Source organism: Uloborus diversus, chromosome 1 (assembly GCF_026930045.1).
Source record: "Uloborus diversus isolate 005 chromosome 1, Udiv.v.3.1, whole genome shotgun sequence".
In the NCBI taxonomy this organism is placed as follows: domain Eukaryota; kingdom Metazoa; phylum Arthropoda; class Arachnida; order Araneae; family Uloboridae; genus Uloborus; species Uloborus diversus.
This window is the reverse complement of record NC_072731.1, coordinates 173,570,304-173,593,423: the sequence shown is the minus strand read 5'-3', so window position 1 is coordinate 173,593,423 and position 23,120 is coordinate 173,570,304. Positions and strand designations below refer to the sequence as shown.

Sequence of the window (23,120 nt, the reverse complement as noted above, 5' to 3'; positions counted from 1 at the left end):
ACGTTTGACGGAAAACAGCGTGTTATGAGCCGAAAACCGTCAAAAACAATTTGTATTTTTCAAAGAAATGCTTATATCTCCGTAGTTTCAAGTGATATTTTCACCAAAATATAAAAATGAATTCTATATAGTTATTTAACTTATTTCTGTAAGTTGTAGCGTATTCTAAGCTATTTACAGTAAAAGAAGATCAAAAACCTTTTTTTTGTTTCCTCATATTGTTGCTAGTCCCCTAACTGAATAGACTTAATTTTTATTGGAAAATGATAACTGGAGTATACTTTTTATTTGAAAAAAATTACACAGAATTAGCTTCTTATTTCTGGAGAAATCCGTAAAACTGAATTTTTCAAAGTTTCCTAATACCGAATTAGTAATTTTGGTCATATAGTGTATGCGCGTGTCGAATTGTTGATGTGTAATATTATACACACATTGTGTTGAAAAGCATAGTAACACGATGTTGTTTCAGAAGAACGAAGCCAAGCGTTTAAGTATCTGTTTTCAATGCGTTTCAAATTCCTTCTGTTTACACCTTTCTACAACTGACCGTCGAACACGCCCAGGAATGGGGAGCATTGGAAGTCACTCGTGCGAACTAAAATGCAGGCGTGGTCGAAGATAATCTTGACACTTTTCAGGGGGAGAAGCAGAGTTCCAATATGTGCTGCAGTGAAACTAACGCGCGAAAACCTACTGCAATATGGCTACAATTTTTCCTTGAATTAGAGCCGCCAAAGTGGTTAATAGATCACAAATTTTATCACAATTTAATCATTAATGTCAATTATTTAATATTAATTTAGTAATCACAATTTGAGGTCGCGCCTGCCTAACTGATAACAGACTTGCACAAGGCGCAAGATGCTGCAATCTCTTAAGGTCCCAAGGTGTGTGTTATAATGGTCTTCTACTGTATAAGAGTACTATACAGTAGATACAATAAGTTACATTTATAACTTAAAAATTGAAGATGATGATTTATGCTGCGCAATCTGATAGTCATTCTAATATATTTTTAAATACAGTAGCTTTGCATTTACTTTCATAACATTTACATCTATAGTAACCCCTATTTCAGAGTCTCCATATATTCTACAATACAAGAGCAAATTCTAATTTCATATTTTGCATTTTGCTTAAACACTACTCTGCGAGCTACATATTAAAACTAAGCTCTGGACTTACACGTATTGCCATTCTCTTGACTTTTAATTATACGTATGAAAGATTCACTCATACCTAATTGTCGTGCTACCTTCGACCCACTTTCTAGTTGTTCAAGCGTATCAAGAATCTTTACCTTTTTTAAAATTGTTGCAAATTTTCGCTTTTTGTTCCCATCTTCCAACTTTAGATGAAATAGCGTGCCTAAGCGCCACAATATTTCATTACTTTTCATATTTAGAATAAACTAGCAAAAATACCCGGCGTTGCCTGGTTCAGTAATAGTTATGAGAAACAATCGTTACTTGTCCTTATTTTCTGTTTTAAGCGAAAGAATTTAAAACAAACCTTTTTGACATGATTGAAAATCGAGCTTCTTCCTTACTCATAAAACTAAAATAGCAATAAGTATAAAGAACAAAATAGTTTTCATTTAGAAACGAAAACACGACATTTAAGCATATACAAATTTGAAGAATTTCTGAAATATGAAATGAAATTTTGCATGTTTAAAAAGATTTAGCTGTTAGTACTTTTTTTAACATCTAAAACCTTCTCTGTATGGCTATTGATGTACGAACTGTTTTAAAAAATATAGCCGCCCGTGTTCCCCTTACACTTGCTTTAGTTATTTTGAGAAATTTCAATTGTTGTGGGCACTTGGTGCGGTTTAAAATGTTACGAAATTTGCGAGAATCATTTTGGGACACCTTCGATAATACTCCCCCTTCTTACTATTTTTTATTATAGAAATATTGTCGCCAGATGCTGAGATACTTTTGGTCAAAATAAAATGGCGCTAAACGGTTTCATCTGAAATGTTGCCAAAATAAGTAGTAAAATTTGGCGATTGTTTGAAATTGTGCAAAAATAAAAATTTATAGAAGTTTTTTTTGCTCTTTATGGATTTGCCTAATTTAGTTGCTGTATTATTTTACACAGTAAAAAAAAAGGTTTTTAAAAAAATTCTTTGATTTGCGATATTTTGTTTTCATGGTGTAAGCTGACCAGGAAACATCACGATCAAGGAAATTCAAAAAAATTCCAAATTGGTGGCATTCGAAAGAGCATTGGAAAACATGTTTATGGCACTGAAACTACGTGCCCTCGTGACCACGTTATCGAAATATGATGTCTTAAAAATTGCCGAAATTTTGAGTAAAGTCGCCAAATTTAGCGAGTTTTGTTCAGAAATGGAAGGTACGGCGCGAATTCAGCATCTGCATCTGACAAGACATTTCACTTCCATATTTGGTCACCACCAAAGCGCGTGAGAAATATCGCATTAATTCTTTACTCGGGGTGACTACCATGGCGCGGGGTGTCGTGGCACAGACTGCGACATTGAAATTTTTAGGGGCTTGTGTTCCGGGATATTAACGTGCAACTGTATAGGGGAAAACGCCACAGCCCGAAACATTTATTTTATTGTAAAAACAATGGAATTTTTTGTTATTCTTAAGACTGTTAAAAAACTGATGTTTAAAACTTTTATGCTTCTGCGGGTGAAATATTTCCACTGAAAGAGTTTTTTCGATGATGAAACTGTTTTGAAAAAAAATATGATAACCGTAGAGAAACGGTAAACACACTTTAAAGTCTTTTTTTTTTTTTTTTTTTTGAAGAGTCGTAAATCTGAAGTCTTCAACAGTATCTAAATACTGAGAAAACGACATTTTTAAAGATTTCAAACCCTGTTCTCAAATTTAAAAAAAACGACTTCTGTCAGTTATTTCCAGTGTGTTTTTCGTTATGTGTATCGTTTTCAAGTTATGTGTAAACCCCCTAACAAGTCAAATTAAAAAAAAACTGTATTAATCTTTATTTTGCTCGTATTTGAATTCCCTTTTAACCTGAAACATAATTGGTAAAAGTGAGTTCAGTATTTTTAAAAATGACTAAATAACATGCAATATGATGTGCATTTACGTTATAGCGACTTTCAGTTGCAGTGACAGACTTTTTCGAACTACATGGGTTGTTGTAATGAACGTCGACTATAAAATTTTTGATAAGAATCTGTTATGAAGTAATTTCCGACATCGTTAGTTTTGCTGTGCAAATTTTAGACATTTACTATCCGTTGTTTTCTTTTTTTTTAATTATTATTTTTTTCGATTTTAAATTAAACATTTTCGCTAGCAGTGGTCAGACAATAAAACTTCATGAATGATAATAACTTTTGAAAAAATAAATAAGAGCTGGGATACTACAATCCATGATCATGTTCTTTCAACATCAAAAACTATCCATTTTATTTTCAATATATAAACTTTAATAAGCATGTTTTTTTTTTACTTATTCATATTAATTCTCGTACATAATTATTAATTACTTACAACACATTTCATTACAAGAGTACAAACTTAAATTAGTTAAGTAAAACACACTTGAAATGCACTTAAATTCTGAAATGCATTATTATCACGATTACAAAGTTAAATCTTACGTTCAATTTCGTTATAAAGTTGTAGCTTCTCTGGATAAAGCTCTCTAGTTTCCATTTCACAGGCTTCATAGTTACTTTTTAATTTTACCCACACAAGTAAAGGGTTAATTCGAAACATTGTTTACGCGCTTTGCAGATGACCAGAAATGGAAATGAGAGTCTTGCTAGACGCAGGCGATGAAATCACGTGGTATTTTCCATTTCTTGCCAAGTCTTTAAATTTGGCGAATTTTCGTAAGATTTCGACAGACTTTGACCCCCCATATCTCAAAAACAAAAGGACGAGGGCACACAATATTTGGGTCAAATTTTTTTCTAAAGATACTCTTTCGAATGCGACCATTTTTAACTTTTTTCATGATTACTGAACTCGTGATGTTTCCTGGTGAGAAACATTATTACGTAACCTTTGGCTTCAAAAACAGCGATAGTTGAAAAAACTACCAAATGCATTAGCTATACTGAAATCTTTCTGCAAAAATTTTGGGGATATTTCTGCTGGTTGATTGGATAGTGAGTAAGTGTCCAATCTACATAAATATTAATAAAAAATCGTTAATTACATTTAAGTTCCGTTTAAATGGAAAATGATCAGCCAAATACATTTATTTTTAGCCAATCTTGTGGAAAAACTTTACTTTAAGATTTGACTTGAGAAAAGCCTCAAAAAGTCAGACGGAACGCAAAAATAATCAACAATTCTAGCTATCGACTGGGAGTTGAGATGATACACTAAATAATGAATTGGATTACGTGATATACACCGCCAGCTCAGTCATTTCCAACCGAGGACTGCAGTTTCGTGCTTATTAACACTCATCACCCCTTTATAGGAAAGTGACTGAGCTGGAGATAGAAAACCTCTTAAGGAAGCCAAGAGTGCGAAACAAACTGGTAGCTAATATAGAATTAGCAGACCAGACGAGTGACCGAAGCAATGGTTCGGTTCAACCGAACCATTGCTTCAAGTGGCGGCTCAAGCCCCTCCTTAGAAATTGGATCTTCCTTGTTTTTAATACTTTTTTCTTTTCAAAAACATTTCTTCTCCAGCCGTTGATGAATAAGTTATTAAAAACGTCAGATTTTAATAACTCTAATCTATGCGGAAATCGGTTTCTATGGGGAACATATCCTGCTAAACCATAGGGAAAATATCTGAGCCCTTAAAATTTTTCATATGGGCGCCGCCCATGACTGTGAAAATTGGAAATCTGGCAAATGTTGGCATTGATCAATGGATATCAACATGCACCTACCAAACACATCGACGAAAAATTTCCGGTGAAAGTCGACATTCTCCAATTTTGTTTTTTTTTTTTTTTTTTTTTTTTTTTTTTTGATTCTACACGTATAACAGGAAGAAGCCGAAAAACAGCAAAGAAAAAACTGAAATGTAAAAAGCAAACTCTAAATAAAAATGAACATGGCACAACTGAATGAGCGCGACATAAAGAAAATAACATAATTTGACTCTTGGGTCAAGATGTGAAGGACACAGTTTAATCTCACTGCCTTTCATTTCAGGATGTTGATTGCAGGACGTCTGGATGCTGTACCAGTCAGTGTGAGATAAAAAAAAGACTGAGTGAAAACCAAAACAATACTTCATCGTTTATATTTTATATCTAAGGCAGATATAGTTCTTAAAAAGGTTTTGAAATTTGAACAACTGCATGAAACGAATTTTACTTTTTTTTTTCTCCTTTCATGAAAACGTATTGAACCTATTCAATTGACAACTGGATTTCAAAGATATTTCTCTTCAGATAATTTAGAGTAATTTTGATATTCTTCAGTGCTTGAAGCGAAATCATGGCAAGGTAAGCATTTTCAATGAATTTATGTAAATACTTTTAAAAGATTAATGTGTAGCAAAGGCGGTTATTGGGACTGAAAAGTGGGGGGAGGCGGCAAAACAAATTGACAACTAAAAGCCATAGGACTTTTGGCGGCAGCTAAAAATGAAAAAAAAAAAGGGAGAGAAAGACAGAAACAAGTACAAAATTTTGCTAGGTTTGGTTTTTGAGCAGATGGAGTGGTAATTGATGTAAATCTAGCAACTTAACTCACGTTTTTATTAAGCTTTTGATGAATTTTGTACACAATAACTTTCCCTGAAGAAACACTTAGACATGAATTATACTTACATTATTTACACCGAAGTGTTTTGAACTGTCAAACACTTGGTAAAAATTTCATTGAACAAGTATGGCTTGTTTTTAAGTGAAACAATTGATTTACTAATATCTAAACAATGAATATTACATAAACTAAAAGTTACTGCTTTTGCTAAATAATGTTTCGTAAACCGATATACAAAGTAAAACAAATAATTAAATAATTATGTTCTGAAAATTTTGGCAATTCGTTTTTTTTTTAAATATCTCGTTTTGGTTTAAAAAATTTAAAAATAAAGTAAATAAATAAACCACAAAAAAAGGGGGGGGGGATATTTGGGGGGGGGGGGTATTTTGTGCAGAACGAAATTCTGCCAACTATAATGAAGAACTTTTAACAGAGCATTTGCGGCAGTGAGAACCAAAGGGACGTTAGTGGACATTTTAAATTTTTGAGTGAAACGCGTTTAAAGTTTTGGTCCTAGGTAAGCTTTCATTGAAAAGTTTTTCTAAATCAAACTGTATAGCAGCACCTACTAGGGCTACTAGTTCGTTCTCTTGCCCCAAAACAGAGGAAAGGTTATCCTACCATTTGCAGTGATTAACTCTAAACTTCTAATTTTGGCACTTACATCCCTTTGCTTCTCCCTGCCTCATTTGAAGCATTAGATAAGTATAAATATCTTTGTGCTAAAAAGTGAAAGTAATAACAGCAAACAACGTACAGGTAAAAAGTGCAAGTTTGTTCATAAAAATTGCAGACACCCATCGATTTTACATTATTTTTGGGATGCAAAACAGCTTTTACCGGATATCTTTACATCCAAAAACTCACGTAAGAAAGGGACTCGATGCAATCCTGAAGCATGAGTTAGCAATTTCTTGCAACTTTGCGCTTTTCAACGTTGTTGGTGGAGTTAATATTTAGTTACTCGTTCTGTTTGACGGTAGAAAAAGAGAAGAGAAACCGAACTGGATGCAGGCTGCGACCAAGCCAAAGTGATTCACATTCTGATAAAATTTGGTGGCCCTCTCTCAAGTAATTCCGTGCATCTTTAAAGAAGTGGTTTCAAAAAGAGGGAAGAAAGAACAAAATTTACCTTATTTCGGTGCCCTTAAAACTGTGGTGCTCAGGTCCACGGAGCTTTAGGACCGTCAGTTAATTAGGACCTGACAGGACGTATCCTTAACAATAATGTCTGTAAGCTGTCGACTAAATTGATTTGCCAAATAAAATATTTACCCTTGTGCGATAGGTCGATACCATTACAGAAACCAAATAGTTATAAGTATTGCAGACGCGTGTTTTAGAGTTACGAAGGACCTTATTTTTTTAATGTAAAAAAAGATCACGTGGAATAAAAGACGTCTTAAAGCGTCTTATGTCTTCAAACAAGCTTATTTTATTTTTCATGGAAGCGACTATCGGGTTATTTGTCATTTTTTAGCTCATTTTTTTAATATAAAAAAAAGCTTGAAATTCCAAACAGAGGCCTGTAATTTTGTTCAATTTCAACGTTGTTATGCTGTTATTAAATCTGTTATGTTTATAGCGATATTGTGCAGGCCCAGTGATTGATCTTGTTTCTAATACCACAAGAAATAATTTGGATCAACACTTTCTTTCTTAGGAGGATGAAGCGCAGGAACTTCTTTTTTTGAAAATGAAATAAAAAATTTGACATGCCTCAAAATTCTTTATTATTTCCTTTTAAATGTCACACATAATTGGAAATTATGCTTTACACTGTTTTGAAAACAATATCTTGTAAGTGTTGCCCTCGACTGTCAACACCCTGATTCAGTCAAAATAGGAATTTTTTTCAACTCTTTGGAGCATGTCGACCGGTATATTGGCAGTTTCGGTTTGGATGCGGTTCTTCAGGTCCTCTAGGGCTCGTTGACGATCGTTATAAGCCTGCGACATCAGATAACCCCACAGAAAATAGTCACGGGGGGCTAAATCAGGCGAGCGTGCAGGCCAGTTTGAATCCCCATTCCGATTGAACGGCTGTTATAAAAATACGCCTCCACAGTAAAAGCGCGATGCTGTCTCATCCAAAGCATGATGGCAACTGAAATCATGACGTAACAAATTTCCCATTCAGATCTTTCCGTTGAGCCTGTCCCCATCTCTCACTTTAATGGGAACATGTGATATGGAGCGTCACTCTGTGTTGCTCCAAACTTTTTTTGTGCCAAATTCAAAAAATAAAGTTCCCACGCCTCACCCTGTACTAACGTTTATAAACAAAGCAAAATGAAATAATATTTTAGTGTCCATTTTCAGATTAATTTCTGGTAAAAATTTTAAAAATAAAGAAAGTGATATAAAAAATATTAATGACAGAGAGAAAGTTGCTTGAATCACTTCAATTAAAGGTACCGCTAAAAAAGTAAAAAGAGCAGAAATAAGTGTATAATTCAGTAAAATATTATTTTAATGAAAATCGGAATTATAAAATGAGCAAATGTGAGTCGGTCGATATGCCTGTCCATTTCTCCTAAATCATTTTCGGGGAAATCACCCAGATATCAATTGCAATGTTTTCAAGCATGCCCGTTCGAAGACATTTTTTCTTTTCACGTCTCTATTTTTTTACACAATGTATATTAGGGTGTGTGTCCCCCCCCCCCAGGAAAAAAACGAAAGTCGATCTTTCAAGTAGCACACCTTCTAATGTTTTTCCTTTTAGGTCAAAACAATTGTAAGAAAAGTTTCATATAGTTTAAACAACGGCAACAGGTGGCGACTTGTGCACGAAAGTGTAAACCAGCCCTGTGTACTAAATCGAAAAAAAAAATCGAAGTTCGAAAATTTATTTTGTTATTTTGGTAAAACGTTGCCCCTATAGTCCCACATGTACCACAAAAATATTATCTAAATTTAAAAAAAAATATTTAGGTGTCCATCAGGAGGCCTAAAATTTATTTATATTCAAAAAATGGATTTTTTCGATTTTCCTTTTAAAAAATTACATATACGTTTCAGTAAAATATCAAGTTTAAAAATAATTAGCGAACACATTTTCAAATCAACATTTGCAAATGAATAATAAAAAAATATTTAAAATGAAAAATTTAACTTAAACTTGAAAAAACATATTTTAGTTCTATGTGGGAAACTTAAAAAGAGCAAAAATTTCTATTTAGCACTAATCAGTGAGTTTACTGTTGATATTATTCTTCTTAAAATATATCTCGCATTTTTTTTTTTAATGTATAGAAAAAAAAAATCAATTTTTTGATGAAAATAACAAATTTTAGGCCTACTATTGGACCCTTAAATATTTTTTAAATTGGATAAATATTTTCGGGGTACCTATTGGCTATATGACATAAAATTTCAAACTTCCGATTTTTTTCCCCCTATTCGGCCCAGTACACACTACACCCACTTTCAGGCGCAAGTCGGCCCGGGTTACCGTTGTTCAAATAAAATGAAACTTTTTTTACAATTGTTTTGACCTAAAAGAAAAAGTATAAGAGGGTGTGCGACTTAAAACATCGTATTTCGTTTTTTTTTCGGGGGGGGGGGGGGGAGGATACTAATGCATGGGGGTATATTCCAATGCTCTTTTTTTTTTTTTTTTTTTTTTTTGTTCTAAGCATTTTGAACCGTGTTCATGCAAGATCATGATTCATTTTCTAGTATTTTTGACACTAAAAATAAGATTCACCCACTGTATATACTTTTTTCTGTAAGTATGTTTTTATCTTTCTTAAACTCAACTCAAGTTTCACCTGAACTGCAAAAAAAAAAAAAAAAAAATCAGCAAAATTGAAAATTTTATCACAACGTAAAGTTTTTTCAAGTTTTTTCTGCTTTCTAAAACTTTTTCCTATCTCATATAGTGATTGCGATACCGGTATACCAAATACCGGACGTTGAATTATTTTTCAATTTCTTAATGCCGGTACTTTCTGAGGTAAAATACCGGTATTTTCGGTATTAGCGGAAAATAATAAAAATCTTTTAGTTAAGGAGTTTTCAATTTAATTTATTAGATATCTGTTGTTAATTTTAAGGTAAATATCTTTTTCGATGAGACAGTATCAAACCAATACCTGTATTGGTATAAAAATGTGGCTTCAAAAGCACGAATTGATGAAATATCAATGAATTAAAGTATGAGAAAGATTACAAGATGATTTGCATTTCCGTGCGTTTAATGTCTACCATGTTTTTATTTTTTAAATATCCTTGATTTTCGTGAAAGTTAGTTTCAAGTGTTATTACGAGTATATTTGTGCTATGAATAACAGCCATCACACATTGCGACAATGTTTTATGACATACATTTTTTAATGTTTTATTCGTACTGAATTGTGAAAAAAACCTTTTATTGTTTGTATAACAAATGCTGATTTGCTGTTAGCGGTATTGGGATGCTGGTCTGTCTTGTTATTTAGGTATTAGATAGGGTATACTTGACGAGGTAACAATTACCAATTTATGAAGTGCGTTGAAAATGTGCATAGAGGAAAGGCGTAATAAACTGAAACATATTTTCAGATATTTACCTACTTGTGACGACTTTTGAAAAGAAAACGAATAAAAAAACTAACAAAAGATCAATTTTAGTTAAGTTCATCAGAACTTTCAACCATAGAGTTAATACGAGAACACGAACGGAAACACGGAAACACGAACCTAACTTGATCTAACCTCTAACGTTTAATGTGATTCAATAGTTTACTCTCTAAATATCACCAACAGTGGCCAAATTGAAACAGATTGAAAAAAAAAAAAAAAAAAACAATCGCCAAACTTGTCACCAAGTTGGCGACAAAACTTGGCGACCAAAAGACTGGTGATATATTGCCAAGTATATCGCCAAATTATAACACCACCACTTTAGTTTACATCGAAATTAACAATAATTTACCCCCAAAAAGGGGCAAAAGACCCCTTTAGAAACACCCGAATGCAACCAAATACATACATACGTACATACAGACATCACGAGAAAATTCGTTGTAATCAACTCGGGAATCGTCATTATGGATATTTCGCGTGTCTATACGTTCTTAGGCACTTATCCACGTGTGGTCAAGTTGAAAAAAAAACTCAATATCATTCGGGGGTGAGTAAAATGGAAATTAAGTTCGATTTCTGAGTGAAATTTTTTTTCGCGAATACAATACTGCCTTTTTTGTAAAAGGAAGTAAAAAGAATTGTCTCTCGAAGAGAAATTACAGCATGCTATAGTTAAAAAAAAAAAAACTACACACAGTACAAAGAAACACACACACAAATGATGATTCATCTCAAAACCAGCAAGCAAGAGACCAAGTTATTTGAACATGAAGGACTTCGTGGCACTTAGAGGAGGTGTATTGCGCATAAACAGTACCGCCGACCAGCGTGAATTCAGAAATAGTATTTTCAACTGCGAGAAATTGGTTCACTAAAACGAGGTACAGGCTAAGTGAAAATTCAAAAGATGCATTATGTTTCTTCCTTTTATTGATTTCTTATTATTACATTTGTTCCTTCGTTTTATATTTGTACAAAATAAGTTTTCATAAATAATGTACTTTTTGCGCAAAATTATGAAATATGACAAAGAAACAATTGCTTTTCATTCTTTCTTTTTTTTTTTGGTAATTTTCTGAAACAAATCCTAATACTGGTACAGTGAACTCTCACTTATACGCGACCAAAGGGGACAACGAAATTTTCGAGTACAAGTGAGATTTGCGCACCAATGAAAAACCCAAAAATTAAATAAGTTAACAGCACATTATTTCCGTTTATGCATTGTAATTAAATAAAAATGTAAAATTTGAAGTTGTACGTTTTGTCATTATTTATGCACTGTACAGTACGTAAGCGGATTCCCCAAAACCTAAAAAATGTCGCGTGATCAGTGCTATAGTCTACGGGGATGCAAAATATTCTCCATAATCTACGTCAATTCCTACCGCTTGACTTAGTCTGAGCACGACTTTTAGTGACGTCAACCTTTTTGTATGTAACCTGTCCTCCCCTCTCGATGTCAATCACAAGACTAATTCCACCCACTATTGCACACTTGTGCGAAAAAGAACGCGTTCTTGGAAGAATCCGAACAATGGAATAAAGGCATATGAATGTATTTCAAGAAACAGAACAAGAAAGGTGAAAATCCTCCGATAAGCAAAGCGTGAAAAGGTGATTTAACTAAAACTTGAAAAAAATTTACCGCGCATAAGTGAAAAGTGGTTTAAATTAGCTTTCGCGTATAAATGAACAAGAGTTAACATTGTTTTCTTATATCGCTGGCTGGGCCCGTGAGAAAAACGCGCATATGTGACAAACGCGTATAACAGAGGTCGTGTATAAACGCGAGATCACTGTATCACATTTTAAAAAATTCCGAATACCGGTATCGCTTATTTGGTCCGGTATTGCAATCTCTAATTTCACTGCTAAATAAGAGAAAATAAAATAAAATGCTTGACTGTGTAAAAAGCTTTAAGGTATACACAAATTAATATTTCTAGATTTATACCGGCAAAACTAGCACATTTCATTGCTGACCCAGAAACTGGAGCAAATCAAAATTTATGCCCAATCATTTTTCTTCATGGTTTGGCGGGATGAAAGGAAAGTTGGGGTAAAATACCCCAAGAAGTTACAAATGCAGCAAAACGAAGGGTAAGTGTTGATTCGAAATATTTATGAAAAATCGGTTAGTCGTTTGAAATGGTTTTATGAATGCTTTTGTTGAAAACGAACTTGTGAGCATTTGTTTTTATCGTAGGTTTGATTTCTAACTGAAGCATAGTCTGCCATTTTAAAGGAAGAAAACAGGAGAAAGTAAATTGCTAAATTTGTTTCGCAATCGAAATTTGCTATACGATCCTTGAGTAAAAAAAGTAGGAGACTCCTTCGTTATACAGTACACAACGTAAGGAAATTTGGATGTGTCTGTTCAAAGAAAGTTGATGTATCTGATTGCTTGTTTCTGATGATTAAAATTAAAAACTATTCTGATGTAATATTAATTAAAAATCGAAATCTTTAGAAATTGTATTTGTTTGAAAAACATTGCATTTCTTTCCGGTCCCCCTAATAAAATGGCAGTACACCACGTTTAAGAAGTTTGGATGTGTCTGTGTAAAGGAAAGTTGGGGGAATATTTCGATAATTGGGAATCTGGCGATCTTTCTTCATTGGCGTCAATTTTTGGCACAAGCGCCTGCGCGAGAGGTATTTTTCTTTGCAAATCAAAACAAAGAGATCGGAAACATCTATTCACATAGGGTTGCTATAAATCAGCAGGGTTACCAAAATAAAATGATTTACGCCAAAAATGAGACGACCGCGCCAGATTCCCAATTATCGAAATATCCCCGGAAAGTTGCGTGACTCAGAATGACTTTTTAAATTTATTTAAGCATTTGAATAAGTATCTTCATTGAAATATTTTGTTTTTATAAAGGCTTTTGTTGTTGATCAAAGAAATCATGGAGACGCGGAATGGACGGACGAATTTAATTTCGAAACTTCAAACTTTCTTTAAATGACGACACAGTTCTTGAGAAAGCACAGGAGATTTATTTACAACGATATGCTGGCTCATGATTTGCTGCACTTCATGGACAGTTACCAGATTAAGAGAGCAATATTGGTTGGTATGAGTATGGGAGGAACAGTGGCTATCAATGCTGCTCTGACAAATGTAAGTTTATAATCTATATATTGTTACGCGTACGACGAAACTTCAAACTTTCTTTAAATGACGACACAGTTCTTGAGAAAGCACAGGAGATTTATTTACAACTATGTACAAGAAATATCATTAGCAACTGCTAAATTAACTATAGCAATTAGGCAAATATCAATTAACACCGTAAACTCAACGGTCAAACACGTATTTACATCAAAATACGCAAAATTACAGCGCAAAGGCTAATACACACTTTCCAGAGCAAGAACTAAAACGAGACTAACTGATCACGCCGTCGGCCGTGGCTATTTATAAATCCTAGAAAAGTTTCCATAATATTCCATTCAGAAATTTCTTCAAAGTTCTAACAATTTCTCATATTTTCTTTTTATTCTGTATCACAAATCTAATGCTTCAGAAATAGAGGGACCATATACTTCATTCGAATCTAAGGGGGTTGTGTATTCGTTACAAGAAACTATTTACTGGTTACATTACTAAGATAATTTCAGGTGAAAGATATTGGCATAAACGCCAAATTTAGCGAGATTAATTTGTTGTAATCACAAAAATAATTACTATTTACAGAATTTGAATTATTAGTTTACTAATTGTCCACTTATTGTTTGTTTTCGGCAATATTTTTAGTTACCAAAATTAACTATTAGAGGAAAAGGTGTAAATATGGGCATCATCTTTCATTTTTCATGTAATGTTACTTTCAATTCGAAAAATTCTAGATTTCTGCCTTTCATCAACAACTATAATAAGATTCCTAAATGCGCGAAGGCAAAACGATGTTTAACATCAATGATTTAAATTTTTATATCGGTTTTTGTTTTGATAGAGAAACGCATAAATGCACTCAGCATTTTACTAGACGGTTTCTTCATTTATTAAACATTCCATATTATCCAATTTGAGAATTACAGATATACTTGGCAATTCATTACTACTACAAGCTATTTTTGACATGAGTTAAATTTCGCAATTCGTTCTAGATCGAAAACTGAAAAAGCTTCATTTCGTATCTTTTGCTTAAAAGTTTTCATTTGCTACTCTTAGTTCCTCATTTGCAGTGCTTTTAGTTTCAGGTTCCACAAATCTTACTTTTCGCAGTTTTCGGGATGTCTTCAAACTTGTTATGCGTCCTTCATTACGTTTCTTTGATGCTTTGTCCGCTTTTTTATAGTGTCCCGCCTCAATTGTCAGTACTCCTCGATTCAAAGCGTTTTTCAAGTACATCTTGATTTCTACGTCCTTCACATTCATATCCATTTTTGTGGCAGTACTGAGGAACGACTTAATGTTCAACAGAGTCGTACCTTGCGTTCTTTGCAATTTTCTGATGGTCTTCATGATCTGCGACCAAGGCCTTTAGTGGATCCAGTCGTTTTCGGCACCTTAAGAGCAGTTGGAGGTTGACTCTTGATCTTCACTTCTTTTGAATCCATATGTATCCTCATTAAAAATTCCAAAATTTCTGGGTCTATTCGATTGCTGTTGAACTCGATGGACGAGTTTGAAAAGTATCAGGGAAAGTTAAATTTTTTGAAATGTTTTTCAGTTAGCGTGCAACGTCACTGACACGAGCTCATCGTTATACGAGCAGTTAAATTTAAGTCCCTATATACGAGCCGGTGCATCAGCTTAAGATCAGCAATTTTGGATCGGAGCACGTGTTTGAGTGGTTGTCTTTTCTGGCAAGTTATCGCGTTTGGCGATATTTTGTAGTGCAGTAAAATATCGTTATAATTTCCGCACGTGAACTGTTTATTAAATAAAAGACTATTGTAGGCTAATTTAGCGAACCCCGTAACTTTGCTGTGGTAGCCCTAGCTGAGCAACAATGAAAAATCCGAACCAAAAAGTCTAAACTTAAGTCAAGGCTTCACTGGATACGCGTCTTATCAGGCTGAGTCGTAGACTAATAATAAGAGTAGACCGAGCCAGGGGTGCCCACAACTGGGGATTATGGCGCAAGTTGCGCCATCAAAATTTGGGGGGGGGGGATTTTTTTTCCAGAAGGTTTTTTTTATTTAGAACATGAAATTTTTGAATTTTGGAAAGAAAAAATATTAAAAAAAAGTATTCAGTACAGTAAACCCTTTACTAGGCCGAAGAGTGCGTATGTCTGCCAAGTCGGAAACTATGGGCTCGACTCGAATTAAAAACATTGTGCATAGAGTAAAATTTGAATTATGGGAGGGAGGACAGGCGACCAAACTAACATGTTGTACGTCTGTCTCTCGGCGGTCCTGGTTATACAAAACCATGCTTAAACCATGTAGTTTAAAAAAAAAGAATGAAAATACATAAATAAACAGGACAGCCCATAGGATAGGGGTCGCCGAAACATTCCCATATGTATATACTTTTTTTTTTTTTTAATGAAAAATGTTGTCCTGAAAATCATTGCTAAGTGGAAAAAAATGTATTGGTCGCCGAAATAAGTTAGAAATAGAGAGATAGAGGAAAAAAGAAAACAGTTAAATGCAAAGAGAGATTCAAAGTATTATAATGAATACTCATACCAAAAGTTCTAAATGTTTGAATGTAAAAATCGTAAGTAAATCAAAGTTTGATCAAGAGATGCAGATGACATATTTAAAATAAAATGAAGTGGAATAGGGAACTAAGGTATCGCAGAAAATTACCACATCCGTTCAAAATGTTAAAAGTCCTTTTCCTAAGGCCGCAAATGCTTGTATTGCAAGAAAACAAAAATATTGTGCGGGAAATTGAAAACTTTATTATGAAAATCTAAGCAAATAATCGTGTTTGGCAAAGAAAAATTGGAAAAAAAATGTTAAAACAATATGTTTATCAATTACTGAAATTTACAATGAAGATAAAAGAGACGTAGCCAAACTGACAGGAAGAGTGGGGAACTCCAAAAACTTCTTTTTACGTCCCCGAAGCTGACCTGGAAATGAGTTTTTATAAGTTAAGTTTTGAAAAAATCCTGGGAAAACGTTCTCAAACCCCATCCTTTATCCTAACGTCATTAAAGATGGCCTACACCTAAGTATTTAGGACTGCAATTTCGAAAAGCTGTGAGAGTGCTCCCAACGTAACCTCCGAGAAACGTCCTCTCAATTAATCATTCATCATCACTCAAGGTTGAATAAATTTCGTCTTTTGGACTTCAATTAAAAAAAAAAAAAAAAACCTCCCTGAGGTGTCCCGAAACTGTTGTTCTCCAAATATTACCGAAGATCGTCAAAAAATTTCATTGTTAGGGCTTCATTTCAGAAAATTTTTCGGTGAAGATCTCCAAAACCTTCTACTCCTCTAACAGTATTTAAAATCGTCTACGTTTGCGTTAATTGAATTTAATTTTTAAAATTTGCCAGGGGATTACTTCGAATCTCTCCACCCATTAACATTACCGAAACTCTTCTAAAACTACGGTTTCAACAAATCAAAATTTTTTTCGAGAGAATGCCCTCCCGCCCCCTCTCTATCTCTCTCCCGCCAACATCATCGAAAAATGTCTTAAATATCGCTTTAAGTGCTTCAATTACGAAACATTTCTGGTCTCGAACCCCTTCAAAACACCCCCTTCTCCCTTTCATCGAAGGTTGGCTTAAATTACGTTTTCGCGGCTTTAATTTCAAGAAACTGGCGGTGCACTAAATTTTAACAAAACGAGCTGATGTGTGCATCACATGACTTCCTTTTGCACCAATTCAATGTTATTTCTCTATTATTGCAATTTTAATGTGATTCTCTCTCTAACTCTCTAAATATCACCAACAATGGCCATATTGAAACCAAATTAAAAAAATGATTTAAAAAAATCGCCAAATTTGTCGCCAAGTTGGCGACAGAACTTGATGACCAAAAGACTGGCGATATATCGCCAAGTGTCCGCCAAATTATAACACCACTTGAGTTTGCATCGAAATTAACAATGATTTCCACCAAAAAAAAAAAAGTGCAAAAGATCCCCTTAGAAACACACGAATGCAACCAAAAAAGGAGGTGCACAACTAGACCCCACTAGGAGTCTACGGACCAAATTTCAACTTTCTAGGACATACCGTTCTTGAGTTATGCGACATACATACACACATACGCACATACATACGTACATACACACGTCACGAGACAACTCGTTGTAATTAACTCGGGAAACTTCAAAATGGATATTTCGAGCGTCTATACGTTCTTCGGTACATATATACGTGTGGTCGGCTCGAAAAAAAAAACTCAACATTCATTCGGGGGTGAGCAAAATGGAAATTAAGGCCGATTTTTGTGTGAAAATTTTTTCGCGAATGAAATACTTCCTTTTTTGTAAAAGGAAGTAAAAAAGTCTACAATCGCGTTTTTAAAGCTTCAAAATTTTTAAAAAATTCGGGGGGGGGGGGCGCATCTTTCTCTCCCTTAATATCACTATAGATCATCTAAAACAGCATTTTTCAAACTACAGTTTTCAGATTTTTCCTGGGGGAGAGCCCCCCAGATCCCCCTTTACGTGTCACATTCACAAATAATTCACAATTGGGAATGCGTGCTTGAAGTTTTCATTTTGAAAAATTATAGAACGATGATCTCGTGTCTCTTCTTCCCTTAAATTCACCATAGGTCGTCTAAAACTGTGTTTTTCAAATAACAATCTAGAAAATACCCGGGGCTGAGCCCCAGACCCTCTCTTCTGAACATAATTAAATATAACGCACGATTGTGTTGATAACTTAAATTTGGAAAAATTATCGGCAGATGCTACCCTGGACCTCCTCTCCCCCTTCCTCCCAAACTTAAAATATAGTCTAAAACGGCGTTTTTGTGTCTGCAATTTCGAAATAATGCAAGAAGGTATCTCTCCGACACCTCCTAATTCTGATTGAATATTATCCTTACGATTAAATTTATATTGCTAGTACTAAGATCTAGTAATATGACTATCCCTGCTAAACCAGAAGCCAAATCTTCTCTCTCTCTCTGCATATTGGAACATGCGTTTGAAAAAAATAACGGACCTTCAAAAGCGTACCCCCTCCCCAGTTTTTTTTTTTTTCTTTTACCTAGGGACGGCCCTGGTACTCTTTCCTAAATTAAATGACCGTGTCTCATTTTCAATGAAGGGAAAATCACAGACAGCATGGAGTTAGTGTCCGTTTCAAAGCTGGATCAGACGATTTGATTTCTTTTCATTTTTTTATAAATTTTCTGGAAGTTGCACAGTTTTACATGATGAATGTGTGTAAAAATGATGAGAGGGAGAGAGGTCAAAAATGTTTTATTGTTTGTAATAATTCTGTCCAGTATGCTCTAGTCTTCCATTGATTCATTTGCACCTCGACAATCGTTAAGAACTAGTTTTGAAGTTTGCGAATAATTTTTTATCCCTCCAATTGACAATTAATATATTTTCTTCATTAACGAGCTTAAGCTTGTGAAAAAAAATTTCATTTCACTTTACTCCCATCTTCTCTACCATTTTTAAACTGATTGTTTCAATTTATCATTAGATTTTTGTTAAAACTTTCAGTGATGTTGGTTTTCGCTTATGGAGGTAGAACAGTCTGTTCTGATATATGGTGTTTAAATTATGTTTTGTAAATCATATTTACTTTCCTCTATCTGATATGTATAGAAGGATATTTGATTCATTAAAATTCTCGAATTAAGATTTTCGATGTGTGCTGAATAGCTGAATCCATTTTTAAGGATTTCCGAAATATATCTGTCACGGGTGTGTCTGATCCATCTTTTTTGGATATGCAACTTCAATTTTGGAAAACTTCCAGTAGAGCGCCCCCCATTGTAGCGCCAGAATATCACCCTCTTTATCATCAAGAGTCATTTAAAACTGCGTTTGTCGAACTGCAATTTTGAAAAATTTATAGGAGAGAGCCCCTGATTCCCCCCCCCCCTCTTTCCTTAACATGATCAAAGACAAGCCAAGAATTGCGTTTTTGGAATATCAAATTCAAACAATTGCCGGGGAAATGGCACCGAAATTCACCTTCCACTAACATCATCCAGATCTATCAAAACTGCATTTTTTAAGCTACAAGTTCGAAAATTTAAGTGGAGTGCCTCTCCTCCCCCCCCTCCTACTCTCATCAGCATTATTAAAAATCGTGTTAAATTTGGTTTTCAGGGCTTCAATTTCGAGAAAACTCCGGGAGAGCTTCCGAAAACTCGTTTTCTTAACGTCACAAAAGTCGGCTACAATTGCGATTTTAGAGCTTCAATTTCAGAAAACTGCTTTTCCCCAATCATGGATAGCGTTTTTAAGGCTTTAATTTTGAAAATTTTCCTGGGGCAAGCCCTAGGATCTCTTCTTTCCCTAACATTACCACAGATAGTCTAAAACTGCGTTTTTAGAACTACAATTTTGAAAACAAAGGAAAAGCCCTCTTTCACACAACGTTAAACTATCTACAATTGCGGTTTTTAAGTTTCAATATTGAAAAATTACCGGGAAGGGCACACCAAATCTTTTATCCCCCAAACATCACCAAAGATCGTCTAAAACTGGTTTTAAAACTACAATTTCGAAAATTTTCCGGAGGAGAAACCCACGAACCTCCTAAGTGACGATAAAATACGATTCATATTTTATAGATTCACATTGTATACATCTAGTAATGACTCCATCCCAAGCCAGAAAGTTGAATCCACTCTTCCTTTAATTGTTCATACGTTTGAAAAAAAATAAGGTGTAGCAAAATCCAGGTGTACCCAAAACTTGTTTACTCAAGGTGCACGTTGTAAAATTTGGGAAGGCAAGGCAGGTCAACAATCCAACAATATTTCTGTTCAAATGCTATTTGTTAGCGCTACCCCCTCCCCTCATGGATTTGACTGGAAATTAAACACTCTAAAAACTGTTATATTTAACCCGATTCGAAAGCGAGAAAAAAAATTTTTTTTTTGGGGGGGGGGGAATTTGCGCCATTGAACTTGGGGGGATGGGCACCCCTGGACCGAGCTTTCCCACTCTCGCTGATGAAGAAATTGGTTCAGAGATACATCATGTGACTGGTGTGTGGCTTGGCGAAAACTTTGGCAGCATGGTTGCTAGATAGCGGCATTTTCTATAATTTGGCACTCGACATGTATTTTACGACGTAATGAATTTTCATTATAATTTTTTTTCCAGGTGCAGAGATTGAAAGCTTTTCCTTTTACTTATGAATTATTTTGGGTTTAGTAATTAGTTTTAGATCACAGTTTTCAGTAACTTTTATTTCATTTGGAACTAATCATTTAAGTGTGTAGGAATATTTTACTTTATTTTATTTATCAACACTTCAACAACAGCAAATCGTACTTCATCTATTTCTATTCTATTCAAGAGTCACAACTGACTACAACTGTATTTATGTCGAGGTCTGCATACTAGTGCCTTGCCTCCATTATTTTATATACCGATAGATGGCAGCACCATCACCGGATCGAACAGTTAATGAGAATTTAGAACTAGTCCAAGAGCTAATAGCTACCTGGTACTAGCACCCCCAGAGGTATCGTCTTCATCTATTTACAATATCTTTTTCTCTTGTTCCATCAATCTCACTTCACTTCAATTCGCTCGGCCGCCACAAGTCCTGTTCTCTTCACTTCCGTTCGCTGGGTCGCCACAACCCCCCCCCCCTGGATTCCTGGATAGTAAGTTGCTCCAATACGGTGTTTTAAACCGGACGTGGCGACCTGAACGTGTAATGTATCCTGGAGTCTTGAGGATACCAGGGGGCTTATTACTATGGTTCGTCGACTTTGAATCAGCTGGAGAGTTTAAGCCCGGGAGAGCCTGAGAATGGATTCTGGATGCTTTTTTTTTTTTTTTTTAATCTTGCCCATCGTTGAGTGAGTAACAGGCTTCACTCTATCGATGGAGGGCCAGCGGTAGTCTATCGATAGTTCTGTCGTGATTAAAATTGTGCTTGTTTGTTTTATGAAAAGGAAAATAAGTTCTTCACTAAGAATATTGGTTTAATTTTTTTGCGAAAAGTATTAAATGCTTTTTGATCTATATGCAAATTATATTATCATACAACAACTTGCATTATCAAAGTTGGACAGTATTTTATCATACAGGGGGGGGGGGATTGCATCAAAGTTTAAGTGTGAGACATTTCTATTCACTTTTTGCTGAAAATTTTAATTAAAACTCCTGAAAAGTTGAAAAAATTAATTTTTTCAATTTTTCCGAAGTAAAAATAAACCCCTTCAGAAAAAACGGTTTTTTCCCGTTTTTCCGGAAATTTTCCGTTTTTTTTCCGACTATTTTCATTTCTAGTTCAGTGTAAACTGAAGCATACTCTACCCTATTTTAAACTGCATTTAGTTACTATAAGGAATCCGGCGACTCTCCTTCGGAATTTTTCGACGTTGAAATTTAAAAAACATAATGTGTTTGAAAACATTAAAAGAAAATGGGACAGGTTTCTCGAGTGTTAGATTTTTTAGGAAGGCGCTGTGTGTGTGTGTGCCCTTCCGCTTTTAAGCTAACCTTTGAGCCTTAACTTGATCAACCCTCCTCATAAAATTTTGACAAAACTTCACAAAAGCTATATGTTTTTCAAAAGGTGAAGATTCACATAAGCCTATCCTTGAAACGTCATTCTCTCGTTTCAATAACTTATCCACAAGAATCTGATTAGAATGTATCTGAATGTTTTTTGCATTACCTTTAAAACTAAACATCAAAAAGCTTTTCAATATTTAAAAAATAATTACTCGAAAACACTTGAACTTTGTATGTACCTAGAAAACCAAAAAATAAAAGAAACACCTTAATGTTTTACAAAATTTCTCTTAAACACTACCCTTTTATCTGAAAGCGCGCTGCCCATTTTTTGGTCTGAGGGAAACACTGGTTCCCTCTGGGCATTTTTTTCCGAAATTGAAATCAATTTTAGGCTATAGTGCTTAGAAAAGGGTTACGAAGCTCTCCCATGAAAATTTCAAAATGTGAAATTTTAAGCTTTCTTTAGTCACTTTAAGGGAATGGTGAAGGTTCGAAGACTTTGTGTGGCAATTTTTCGATATTTAAATCTGAAAAACATTATTGAGTGCCTCGATGCAAGAACCAGGTAAGTCCAGACTCACTCATTGTTGGTAAGACCAACAAATAGCATTAGTGTCCGGTTGTAAGGCAATCTTTCTAACAGTATTTATACTAGAAAGCAACGGTCTGATCTTACATTTGTGTCCCGTTGTTGTACCAATCGGAACTTCTATACTATCGGCCACACGCAAAAATGAATTTAAAAAAAAAGTTTGGACTGAACTGGTTCTTGCATCAAAATTCTCAATTGTAGATTACAGACTAGTACCGTTGGTGATTTTAGGACTACAAAGGGATCTCATACCTGAAATACCTTAGGTACCCCGTTAAGTTTTAATCTGTTCCTGATTACAACTAATGTAGCTCAAAAAAAAAAAAAAAGAAGAAGAAGAAGAAAGAAAGAAACCTTGTCCTCCCCAGCCCTCCGGAACTAATGCCTCAGGACTATTTTCAAGAGCACTTTCTTCTAAGTCGAAATTTTGGCCAACTGACAGCATTCAGTTGAATCTGTCACAACCAGTGAAACCAGGCGCGGGCACAGACATTTTGGGGTCCGTAGCAGATGACTATTGCCCCTCTCCCTATATCTTGTTTGCCGCTACGTCCCTACATGTATTTCACTCCTCACTTAAACAATCTCGGACAACATGCATTTGTAGCAGGGCCGGGGCCGCTTTGTCTAATGGCCCCTCCAATTC

The 23,120-nt window shown here is 34.7% G+C and overlaps 1 protein-coding gene across 1 annotated transcript in view; it reads left to right on the top strand.

The window, feature by feature from the left end:
* Positions 1-5,143: 5,143 nt before the first annotated feature.
* LOC129223149 (protein ABHD11-like) overlaps positions 5,144-23,120 on the top strand; it is a 36,357-nt gene continuing 18,380 nt past the window's right edge. The window contains exons 1-4 of the mRNA XM_054857718.1: positions 5,144-5,436; positions 12,223-12,376; positions 13,164-13,225; positions 13,292-13,403. Coding sequence (XP_054713693.1) covers positions 13,293-13,403 — 111 coding nt within the window. The 5' untranslated portion in view covers positions 5,144-5,436; positions 12,223-12,376; positions 13,164-13,225; position 13,292. The remainder of the gene's footprint in view (positions 5,437-12,222; positions 12,377-13,163; positions 13,226-13,291; positions 13,404-23,120) is intronic.